Source organism: Vulpes vulpes, chromosome 5 (genome assembly GCF_048418805.1).
Source record: "Vulpes vulpes isolate BD-2025 chromosome 5, VulVul3, whole genome shotgun sequence".
Lineage (NCBI taxonomy): Eukaryota > Metazoa > Chordata > Mammalia > Carnivora > Canidae > Vulpes > Vulpes vulpes.
In genome coordinates, this window is record NC_132784.1 from 18081758 (window position 1) to 18095021 (window position 13264).

General features: G+C 34.5%; 1 protein-coding gene across 3 annotated transcripts in view; it reads right to left on the reverse strand.

Annotated features, from left to right (window-relative positions):
• Positions 1 to 13264, reverse strand: part of ZRANB3 (zinc finger RANBP2-type containing 3) — a 306312-nt gene that overhangs the window by 43208 nt on the left and 249840 nt on the right. For all 3 annotated transcript variants that reach the window (XM_072757626.1, XM_026015556.2, XM_072757627.1), the window contains 3 exons: positions 12077 to 12196; positions 9059 to 9238; positions 7875 to 8027 (listed from right to left, as the gene is read on the reverse strand). In XM_072757626.1, coding sequence (XP_072613727.1) covers positions 7875 to 8027; positions 9059 to 9238; positions 12077 to 12196 — 453 coding nt within the window. The remainder of the gene's footprint in view (positions 1 to 7874; positions 8028 to 9058; positions 9239 to 12076; positions 12197 to 13264) is intronic.

Here is a 13264-nt window from a genome sequence, read left to right on the forward strand (position 1 = left end):
TGTAAGGGAAGGGAGCAAAAGAAGAAAGGAAAAGAGAGGAACTATGTTAAAAGTCAGAAAAGAATGAACAAAATGGCAGTAAGTACATACTTATCAATAATAGTAATTACCAATAATTACTATAATTACTATGAATAAATAGACTAAATTCTTCAGCCAAAAGACACGGAGTGGCTGAATGGATGAAAAAACAAGACCCATATATACGTTGCATATAAGAGACTCACTGCAGATCTAAGGACACACACAGCTGGAGGTGAAGGAAAATAAAAATATATTCCATAGATATGGAAACTAAAAGAATGTTGCTCTAGCTACACTCATATCAGACAAAATGAACTTTAAAATAAAGATTGTAATAAAAGAAAAAGAAAGGTATTACATAATGATAAAGGGGTCAATCCTCCAAGAAGATATAACATTTGTGAATATTTATGCACCCAACAAAGGAGGGCTAAAATATATAAAACCATTACTAATTAATAAACCTAAAGGAAGAAATTGACAGCAATACAATAATAGAGGAGACTTTAATACCACACTTATATAATTGGATAGATCATCTAGACAGGAAATCAATAAAGGAACGCTAGCCTTAAATGCCACTAGATCATGTGGTTTTTATTTTTTTGTTTTTTATTTTTTTTCTTGAGAGACACAATGGGAGAAAGTGCAAGCGGGGGAGGGGGGTGGGAGAGGGAGAGGAAGAGAGAAAATCTCGAACAGGCTCCACACTCGGCACAGATCCCAACACGAGATCAAGACCTGTGCCAAAATCAAGAGATGGATGCTTAACAGACTGAGCCATCCAGGCACCACAGATCAGATGGTCTTAAAATATTTATACATATATATAGAATATTCCATCCAAAAGCAGCAGAATACACATTCTTCTTAAGTATACATGGAATACTCTCCAGGGTAGATCACATGTTAGGACACAAGACAGGTCTAAATAAATTAAGAACGCTGAACTCATACCAAACATCTTTTCCAACCAAATTGGTATGAAACTAGAAGTAAATTATAAAAAGAAAACTGGATAAAATCACAAGTGGGTGGATATTAAACAATATGCTACTAAACAACCAAGGGCCAATAAAGAAATGAAGGGAAAATAAAGAAGTACCATGAGACAATGAAAACAGAAATATGACATATCTCTATGGCAATATATTTATAAATTCAACAAAATCTATAGAATACAGCATAGGAGGTGCTAAGAGGTCACAGCAATACAGGCCTACCGAAAAAAGAAAAAAAAAAAGAAAAATCTCAAACAATTGAAGGGATATCTACAGGAACTAGAAAAAGAAGAATAAGCAAAGCCCAAAGGAAGTAAGGAAATAATAAAGATCAGAGTGAAATAAATGAAATAGAGACTTAAAAAAAAAAAAAGAAAAGATCAATGAAACAAAGAGCTGTATATACCAATGAAAAGGTATATAAAATTGACAAAGCTCTAGTTAGACTCAAGAAAAAGAGAAAGGGCTCAAATAAAATCAGAAATGAAACAGAAGTCACAACTATTACCAGAGAAATACAAATGATAAGAGACTACTATGAATAATTATAGGCCAACAAATTGTACAGCCTACAGGAAGTGGATAAATTCCTAGAAACATACAATCTTCTAAGACTGAATCATGAAGAAATAGCAAATCTGAATAGACCAATGACTAATAATGAAGTGATTGAATCAGAAATTACAAAATTTCAACAAAGTCTAGGAAGAGATGGTTTCACTGGTAAATTCTACCAAACATTCAAGAAGATTAAGAACATGCTTGTCAAGGTTCCAAAAACTGAAGAGAAAAAGATGCTCCCAAACTCATTTTATGAGGCCAGCATTACCCTGATACCAAAACCAGATAAGTACACCACAGAAAAAGAAAATTACAGGCCAATATCCTTCAAGAACAGACAAAAAATTCCTCATTAAAATATTAGCAAACAGATTTCAATAATACACTAAAAGGTTAATACACAATGATCAAGTAGGATTTATTTCAGGGATGTAGGAATGGTTCAACATCCACAAATCAATCACTAGACTACATTAACAAAACAAATGATTAAAATAATCTCAATTGATGTAGAAAAAAGCATTTGACAATATCTAATATTTATTTATGATAAAATCTCTCAACAAAGGGAAAGTACCTCAATATAATAAGGCCATATATGGCAAACCCACAGATAACATCGCAATGGGGGAAAAGCTGAAAGTTCTTCCTTGTCAGAGTAGGAACAAGACAAGAATGCCCATTCTCACCACTTTTATTCAACATAGTATAATTTCCAGCTGCAGCCATCAGACAAGAAAAATAAGTAACTCATCTAAATCACAAAGGAAGAAATAAAATTGTCACTATTTGTAGATGACATACTATACATAAAAAACCCCAGAGTCCATTAAAAAATGGTTAGAAAAAGTGAATTCATTAAAGTAGTAAAATGCAAAATTAATATACATAAACATTGCATTTCTATCCATTACTAATGAAAGAGAAAAGAGAAAATAAGAAAGAGAAAATCAGAAAGAGAAAATAAGGAAAAAAATCCCCTTTACAATTGCATCAAGTATAATAAAATACTTACAAATGCATTTGTCCATGGACAGGAAAGGCCTGTACACTTGAAAACTCTTAAGACACTGGTAAAAGAAGCTGAAGAAGACACAAATAAATTGGAATATATTCTGTGCTCATGGACTGAAAGATTAATAGAGTTAAAAAGTCTATATTAGGGATGGATGCCTGGTGACTCAGCAGTTGAGTATCTGCCTTCAGCTCAGGGTGTGATCCTGGGATCCGGGATCGAGTCCCGCATCAGGCTCCTTGTAGGGAGCCTGCTTCTCCCTCTGCCTATGTCTCTGCCTCTCTCTCTGTGTCTCTCATAAATAAATAAATAAAATCTTTTAAAAAAAAAGTCTGTATTAATCAAAGTAGTCTAGAGGTCTAATGCATCCATATCAAGTCCCAATGGTATTTTTCACAGAATCAGAATAAATAATCCTAACATTTGTATGGAATCACAAAAGACCTCAAATAATTAAAGCAATCTTGAGATAGAAGAACAAAGGTGGAGGTATCAGGTACCTTAATTTCAGACTATAGTATAGAACTATAGTAATCAAGACAGTATGATATGGGCATAAAAACAGACACATAGATCAATGGAATAGAGAGCACATAAATAAATGCACACATCTATGGTCAACTAATTTTTGACAAAGAAACTGAGCACATGCTATGGGGAGAGAACAGTATCTTCAAAAAATGGTGTTAGGAGAACTGTATAACCACATATGAAAGAATGAAACTAGACTACTATTTTACACCATATACAAATTGACTCAAAATTGATTAAAGATTTGCATGTAAAACCTAAAACCATAAAACTGTAAGAAAACATAAGCACTAAGCTCCTTGACACTGGTCATGGAATGGACTTGAATTTTTGGATCTGACTCCAAAGCAAAGGCAACAAAACCCAAAAATAAATAAGCAGTGCTACACTAAACTTAAAAGCTTTTCCACATTGAAGGAAACCATCAACAAAATGAAAAGGCAATCTACTGAATAGGAGAATATATTTGTAAATCATATACCTGATAAGGGGTTAATATCAAAAATATATAAAGAACTCAACCAATAGCAGAAAAGCGAACAATTTAATTAAAAAATGGGCAGGAAATTTAGAGAGACATGTTTCCAAAGAAGACATACAGATGGAAAAAAAAAAAAAGAAGACATATAGATGGCCAGGAGGCAAATAACAATATGTTCCATATCACTAATTATCAGGGAAATACCAATTGAAATCACTATGAGATATCACCTCACACCAGTTAGAATGGCTATTATCAGAAAGATAAGAAACAATAAGTGTTGGTGAGGATATGCAAAAAGGGAATGATGTGTACTGTTGGTAGGAATGTAAATTCGTGGAGCAACTATGGAAAACGTATGGAGGATCCTCAAAAAATTAAAGATAGAACTACAATATGATTCAACTATTCCACTTTTAGGTATTTATCCAAGGAAACAAAACCACTAATTTGAGAAGATATATGCCCCTCCCCTCCCCGTATATTCCTTGCAACATTATTTACCATAGCTAATAGCCAAGATATAGAAGCAACCCAAATATCCACTGATGAATGGATGTATAAAGAAAATGGGGTGTGTGTGTATACACAGTTTACTACTACTCAGCTATAACAAAAAGGAACTCTTGCCATTTGCAACATGAATGGACCTTGAGGGTATTATGCTAAGTGAAATAATTTGGGCAGAGAAAGACAAATATCGTATGATTTTACTTAAATGTGGAGTCTATAAAAATACAAATTAAACTAAAATAAACCAAGCTCATAGATACAAAGAACACACTGGTGGTTGTCAGAAGGGGAAGGGAGGGCAGCCCCGGTGGCACAGCAGTTTGGTGCCGCCTGCAGCCTGGGGTGTGATCCTGGAGACCCGGAATCGAGTCCCACATCGGGCTCCATGCATGGAGCCTGCTTCTCCCTCTGCCTGTGTCTCTGCCTCTCTCTCTCTCTGTGTGTCTATGAATAAATAAATAAAATCTTAAAAAAAAAAAAAGAAGGGAAGGAGAGGGTGCATGGCTAAAATAGGTGAAGGGGGTTAACTGAATGGTGACCATGGGTAACAAGACTTACTGTGGTAATCACTTTGTAATGTATACAATATTGAACTATTATGCTGTTCACTTGAAACTAATATGTTATATACCATTTTACCTCAATAAAAATGAAAAAATAAATATTTTCTGGTAAAAAAAAAAGATATGCATTGAAAAGTCTATGTGAAATAACACTAAACTGTGAAAGAAAAACACCTCACTCGGCAAAGAAAGATTTGGTAAAGATGATTGGGTGATTTTTTTAAAACTTTGTACAAAGATATATATTTTTCTTCAGACACACTTAAAAACAATAAATATATATATTTGTAGGAAGATGCATTTCAAATTCTTAATACTCATCTTAAAAATGAACCCTTAAACCTAATTCAACAGTTAAGAACTTTTAGAGAACGAGCAGCTACAAATCGTAGTTTTAGTTACATATTTTAAAAACAGCTATTGATTTTTTTTATAGACCAAAATATATAAACACTACCAAAAGGAAAGTAGTTTTTTAAACAAAGGAAAAAAGTCTTAATAGTAGTCCATCTATTTTTTTTTTAGCAATATTTGACAGAATGCCATTCTAGTAACCGTCCCTCTAAAAGGTACCAGCTCTCAAAATAAGAGACATAAAAAATTTAGTAATATTACACATAAAAACATGGTTTCTTCTTATGGAACTAAACTTTGCAGACCTTAATTGTATTCCTATAATATCTGATCAATTTTTTTCAAAAATTAAAATTAAACTCCCCTATATGGAATAAGTCACAAGAATAAAAGGTACAGCATAAAGCATATATAGTCAGTGACACTAATAGAAATACATGGGGACAGATAATAGCTACATTGTGGAGAACACAGTATAATGCATAAACTTTTCAAATCACTGTCTTATATATCCAAACTAACAACATTGTGTGTCAACTATACTCAAAAAAAAAAAAACAAAAAAACAAAAAAACGAAACAAAACAAAAACAAAACAAAACAAAACAAAACACCATTAAACTCTCTCTCTCACACCATATTGTACCAAAAGGGCTAGAAGAAAAAAACAGTCTGGATGACTATAAACTTTCCTAATGTATAATTTCTTAGGTTATATATGGCCTGTGACAGCATTTGTAATTATACAGAGACATACTCACCATTCAAAATTTACAAATACTGTAATTCTTCTTCTTTTTTAAAATAAAATATTTCTATTGAAGTTGCTATTACATTTTTTACCCATTCTTCTAGATAAAATCAGTATTACAAGTGTAATATGTTTTCTTCCAATCTATGTTTATATATTTGATTATATATATATATATATTCATAAATACCTAATATTATTTGTATGTATGTGCTATGCATTTAAAAAATAATTTTATGTTTTCAAAATCTGGTCATGTTAAAACATATAAATCTATCCATTCATGTTAACTTCTAAATGGTATCTTAAGATAGTTTAAGTATTAGTCATTTTCCTACTGATAAGTATTTTGGTTGTTTCCAATATTTAGCATTCCATAAACTGATTCAATAAATATCTTGTACATGTATCCTTATACCCATGGGTAAGAAGATACTTTTAGAAATGGAACGATTTGGGGATCCCTGGGTGGCGCAGCGGTTTGGCGCCTGCCTTTGGCCCAGGGCGCGATCCTGGAGACCCGGGATCGAATACCACATCGGGCTCCCGGTGCATGGAGCCTGCTTCTCCCTCTGCCTGTGTCTCTGCCCCCCTCTCTCTCTCTGTGACTATCATAAATAAATAAAAATTAAAAAAAAAAAAAAAAGAAATGGAACGATTTGGTTGGAGGGCATTTGCAACTTTACCGGATATTGCCTAATTGTTCTTCCAAGGAGTTAACAACAATTTATACTCCTCCCCAGCAGTTTATTAGGGTTTGGTATATAAAATGTTCCTAACATTTTTGGTATGTCATGTATTTTCAATGTTGCCAATCTAGTAGGTGTAAAGTATGGTATTAATGTAGTTATTTTAAAAGTATTTTGCATGTTGGAAGGACAAAGCTACTGAGCAAATACGATGATGATGTCAGGAACCAGAGTTCTTATTGTTGGATAAGGGAAACATAAATACTTACACTCGCAGAGATATGTAGAGAAGGTGAAAAAGAACCTGGTGGTGCTGGATGTGAACTGGAGAGTTAGAGTGAATTTATGAACTAAAATTGCACACATACATATTAATCTAGCCATGCAAAAATGTATGTATATGTGCAAAAATAGCACGCATTAATAGTAACTGCATCCTCAAGTTCTAGTGATATTTTTCTTAAATGAGGAAAAATAAAGTTCATCTTTACAGAAGAATGCCAGCTAATAAATACAGAAGCAAAGATAAAATTATAAAAACCACTATCTCAAAACTGATTCAGAAAAAGATCATAGTGAATGCTAAGACCACCAGATGAAAGGTTTTGGAAACAGGACAGCCACATAATCTCAAAGTACCACACTACAGATTACTTAATAATTGTCAAGGGAAAAACATGCCTTTACAGTTTGCCTTATTTTGGTGAGATAGAGCTTCTTTCTGTGCTTATTGGCTATTCAGGTGTCCTCTAATGCTCACATTCTTGGCTTATTTTCCTGGTGGCTTGTTTGTGTTTTACTAACTTGTATCAATTCTTATATATACTGTGGAAATTGTAATACAAATATCTTTACAGAGTCTGTGACCTGTCTGTGTTACACTTTGTGGCCAATTTAACATTTTTCCCTGTCCTCTGGATCATAAATATAGCCACCTACATTTTCTTCTGAAGGCTTGATTCTACTGAGCTTGCTTTTCTAAGGACAATAGTGAGCATGGCATGTGACTGTTGGAAGATACAAAGCCACTGGTGCAGCCTTCTCAGTGTCATCTTGCGGTTCTAAGAGATTTTCCAGCTGTATGTGGAGCTCCTTTCAACAAGATAAACAATTTAAATTTGCTATTTTAAAAAATAAATGATAGGGGCACCTGGGTGGCTCAGTCAGTTAAACACCTGCCTTAGGCTCAGGTCATGATCCCATTGAGCCCGCACTGGGTTCCCTGACCTACAGGGAGCCTGCTTCTTCCTCTCCCTCTGCCTGTCCCTCCCCCTGCTTGGGCTCTCTCTTTGTATCAAATAAGTAAATACAATCTTATAAAAAATTAAAAATAAATGATATAGTTTTAGGATATTAAAAAATAAAAAAAAAGAGTTTGTCAGATAATCTTACATGAGTGAACAAAATTTCATTCCTGAGCTCTTCGCAGCTTTCACTCGGAATCCAAGCTTCAGCGAACTGCAGGAAATCCCATTTTTCCTTATCACCTTCCTCAGCCTGAAGCTGTTCCTTCCTACCATTCAGTGTGCTCCCTGTGACTTGTGTCTGTAAGATGAAGAAGCAGATGAATTTTACTAAAGTTCTCTCACAGCTGACACTTATTAAGCAGTGATTTTATTTTGCACTTAAACCATGAACAATTCACAAAAGTAACTCTTAGTGTTTCAACCTATCATGGACTTTGGTAATAAAATTTTTCAAAATTACAACCAAATTACCAAATCGACGATTCCTATACTTAATGAGGAAAATGTCTAACTAGAGAAGTTATACTATTCGCTTTTCCTATAAAAACTTTTATTCTAATATTTATAAACTCTGAAATTGAACCCACATGACTGGCCATTTTGAACCTTTATACTCAGTGCTTGAAAAACAACCTCTAATAATTAGTCAAATCCTTTCTATAAATACCTCACAAGTTCGGGAGAAGAGACAGTTGAGTGGATAGAGCAAGGAGTGTCCCTCATACCCTTTCTGGAGTCCTGGTACAGGCTGTCCTCTGTCCAGAATTAGCAGGGAACTCAATCCGTCTGAGTAAGAATTTATTTTTACCTTACAAAAAGGACTTCGAGGGATCCCTAGGTGGCTTAGTGATTTAGCACCTGCTTTTGGCCCAGGGCATGATCCTGGAGTCCTGGGATCGAGTCCCACATTAGGCTCCCTGCATGGAGCCTGCTTTTCCCTCTGCCCGTGTCTGTCTGTCTGTCTGTCTCTTTCTCTCTTTGTGTATGTCTCTCATGAATAAATAAATAAAATCTTAAAAAAAAAAAAAAGGACTTGGAGTTTGACAGTGTTATGGTTCCTTGCTACCTCATCCTCTTCTGCCCTCTAAAATGGTAGATGAAGGCCTTAAAATATAGTAAGAACACACATAAATTCATGTCTCTCCCTTATTATAGAGGATAGGTATGATACTACCGACTGATGACTTTTTTAACATTGGTCCCTATCAGCATCACTATCTTAGTGTGCTTGGATATCCTTTGCCTGAAAACATTACAACTCAGCCTCTTAATTTATGTAGGCTCCGCATAATGAGTAAGTTGGTAACTTGGTTTGAATTCAAGCTTTACCTTTCGATTCAACATCCCCCACATAAGGGTGTCTAGAGTCCCATTTGCAACAAGGTAGTGAATATTCACAGAACTGCACTGTCCAATTCGGTGAGCACGGTCTTCTGCTTGTTTTATATGTCCAGGGTCCCAATACAGCTCAGCAAATACAACATAAGTTGCAGCAGTAAATGTCAAACCCTAAGCAAAATAAAGAAAAGAAATTGAGATTCAAATAAACAGAATGTAACATAGAGCCAGATATAATAAAGTCTTCCTGATCATGTTAAATGAACAAGAGAAAGCTGAAGGACTTAAAAACAAATCAGTCTTTCGTTTTAAGCCAAATTAAGAAAATTTAATTCATGAAAGGCAAATGAAGACTGCTTATTGCAAATGGCCAGGTAAACTACAAAAAACATATTTAAAAGGTATTTCAATATTTCAAGTCAGTTTGATGGATATATATATATATATAAACAAAATCACTTTATCCTCTGATCAGGACTGGATTCACATTACCACTGGAAAATCTAATAAAATGCATTATAAATGAGAATATAATTTCTAACACATGGTATCCATAGCAACTAGGCAGTCAGCAATGACTTGCTCTATTCATTTAATTCATAGTGTTGTTCTATAAAGCAAGAAAATCATGTCTCCAGTCACACTGTTCTCTTCCTATGAAATTTCTCATGTTACATCTCAAACACCTTTAAGTTTACTGGCTTATATCTCAATATATATAACACAACCAAATTTCTTGTGCAATTGCATTTTACATGAGTTTGAAATAGTGTCATTAATAAGTATTAACTAAGTCTTGTCTTATAATCACCATATGAAAAATAATGCAAATCTCCTCAAACTAAGAATGTGTCCAAAACCGCATGATTTTGAAGTTTAAAGGCTGGGTGAAATGCGAACCATGCTTAAGCCACTGCCACATAGTAGTAAATGATGTTATGTGGTTGAAAGAAATACCTACCATATTTTGAGAGAATCAATCTAATCCATGCTGTTGTTCACATGCACTGGAACTTCTTTCAGTGAATGACCTTGGTGACTTGCATGCTGTTATTTTGATATAACCTTAACCTAAAATATTTTTATATCACATAACAATATCATACTAGCATTCATTAAATGGTGGCATTAGTTCTCAGGCTGAAAAATTCACTAAAGATGCATCACTTTGGAACCCAAGTTAGAAGTGATAAAAATACGGTGAGCCCAGCCACCATCAAAGTCAACTGTGCTGTTATTTAGGACAGGAAATACCACAAAATATTAGAGATGATGCTGGAAAATAAGAAGTAGTATTTAAAGAGGGATGAACACCTTTAACTGTGTTAGAAGCATCATAGAACCATATAAGAATAAAGTAGGGAAATAGGCTGGCAAGACCCACATGCCTCTAAGATACTACTAAACTACAATGGAAGATTCACAGCCCCAAGAACAAAGTCTTTTGTACTTTCCTTTATTCCTATGAACATACTAGTGTTCAAGTATATGAGTTTTGAATTATACCAGGTCTTTGGGAATACAGTCTTGAATAAAATATGGGTGACCTATACAATTTTAATTTCAGAAAGTCTTTTATCAAGCCACCCCCAGATCCTCCTTTCTGCTTTTCTTCTCCCATGCTATGAGTACTCCATTTCTAATTTTAAGTTCTTTTTGAGATATTCTCTCTGGCTGGATTATTTTAACAGATATAATACTCAGACTACTTAGAGGTATAATCCAACATGAGGGAAATGTTGAGACAACCCTCCTTTTGGTTAGAACTCCTGGTGAGTTCTAGAACTTCTTTTTCATCATAGAGCTATTTTCTTTATATAATTTTATAGACATCAATTAGCTGGCTAAAACCAATCTTTGGCCCTGGTTCAGATTCCAGTGTCTACAGAAGATGCCAGATACGCTATATACCAGGTTGGATGCACAGCAATATGTTCAATAATTTTTCCCTATGTTAAATACCCTGGCTTAGACATTTATATCAAAATATTGTAGAGTATTAGTAGAAAAAAGTCCAGAAGAATCTCCCTTACATAGTGTGGCAGAGACTGGTATTGTCTTCCATAACAGCTAGTCAGCTCTGTTTTCTTTGTAACATAACACCTGAGTTTTAGTGTGACTAGACAAAATAAAGGCTACTTTCCCCAGCTTCCCTTGATGTTAGTTGTAACCATGGGGCAACCTGCAGGTGAATGAGATGAAGCATCCCTTTCTCCAGTCGGCAGCCTAGATTGCAAATATGATGGAGGAACTCTAGCAGCTCTCTTAAATAAGAGATACCTGCTCGGAATGGTAAAGCAGAAAGACAGGAGAGGCTTATGTCCTAAGGATCTTGTGGAACTACCATTTGAGTCATTCTTAATTTGGATTTTCTTTTTTCTTTTTTTTTTTTATTTTTTATTTTTGGAAGAGAGGGAGAGAGTACAAGCAGGGGGAGTAGCAGAGGGAGGGGGATAAGCAGGCTCCCTGCTGAGCAAGGAGCCCTGATAGGATGCAGGGCTCAATCCCAGGACCCTGGGATCATGACCTGATCCGAAGGCAGATGTTTAACCCACTGAGCCACCAAGGGGCCCCTAATTTGGGTTTTCACATACTTGCAGCCAAACCCAATCCTAAGGGTCAAGCCTGGCGTACTGCATAAAAAGTTCTCAGAAGAGTTCTCTTCCCTCAGGCCACCTTTCCTCATAGGTTCTAGTAAAACCAATCAAATAAGGTAAGTGCTATAAGAAATGAAAGGAAAATTCTATGCAAATGCAAAGTAAGAAAAAAAAGGTCATGCAAAAGTATTACAATCAAATTAACTATACTCATCTAAGAAATTCTTTCCTTGAAAATTTAGGAAGATTTGAGTCAGATGGTTGAGGTCTCCTTCTATTATGCTTTCTAGCACTCTCCAAAGTAGAATACTTATTACACCTTTATCCTGATATAAAGTTATAATTATAGTTAATGATCTTTTTATTATCTTAATGATATTTCATTATTAAGTTCACACCAGAAATTTCTTACCTGGCCAGCAGCCTGAATGCTTAGGATAGCCACACGAGTATCGGGATCCTTCTGAAACTGATTAACTAGATGTATTCTTTCTGAAGATGGAACACTTCCATCTATCCTAATGTAGCGAGTCTAGTATCAACAAGGGAAATGGCAAAATTAGGCACAAATCCCTATCCACCCAACTCATTTTATGTATTTAATACCTTATTTTTATGTTCACATATCAATACAGAAATGGGTTAAGATAAAAGGTTAGTAAATGTTATATAAGAAGTATCTTAAAAAAAAAGAAGTATCTTAACCAAATTTCTCAACAGCTTCTTATAACAATTCCATATTTTTAAATCTTTTAATCTACTTGAGGATAGGCTCTATGTCTAATTCATCCTCATACCATCAATGCCAAGTTTGATACCTTGTATAAAACAGAGGCTCCATAAATCATCACTGAATTAAGCTAATGTCTTTAATAAAATTCTGTGTAAATTCACATGCTAACTTTAAAGTTACAGATTCACTGATTCCAAAGTAAAAATAAAGCCAAACGGGAAAAGGGAGAAAAGAGGATTCTACCCACATTACTAAGGATTCATGAAGAGTAGTGCATTTACTTCTGAAATATCCCAATATTAACTGGGAAAAGATCTTTTTTAGTATACCATTCGAATTCTTTTTTTTTTTTTCATTCCTCAACAGAAATAAGTGATAAGGTCACTCCCATTGAGTTGGGGAAATCAAGACATTCACATAAATTTCTAAAAAAGTAGGGAAACATTAAGTGCTAAGCTGAACAGTGCTGTCTACTAGGAATGATTCGGGTTAGGAAAAGAGAACAATCACTGTGTGTTAGGGTAGCTAAAAAGAACTCATTACTCAACTTTCTAAAATTCACTATGAGTCTTGAATTTCAAAGTCTCATTTATATATGGACTTCTATGGAAAACGTAGCCTTATACAGGTGAGACAGACAAGTATTCACTTTCATAAGGAAATAGTCAAGTTAATCATTAAATAGAATGTCCCATATTAACTTTCTAGGTCTTCACAAACAGATATACATTGATCATTGATCCATTTAATATCCAATAAGGAAGCTTATAAATTCTTCCAACAGTCTTTCTAAAGAAAACATACATTATCAGGCTAGGGAGATTGGGAGAAATTCACTTCCAACCTATGACTGCCTACCATTTTTAA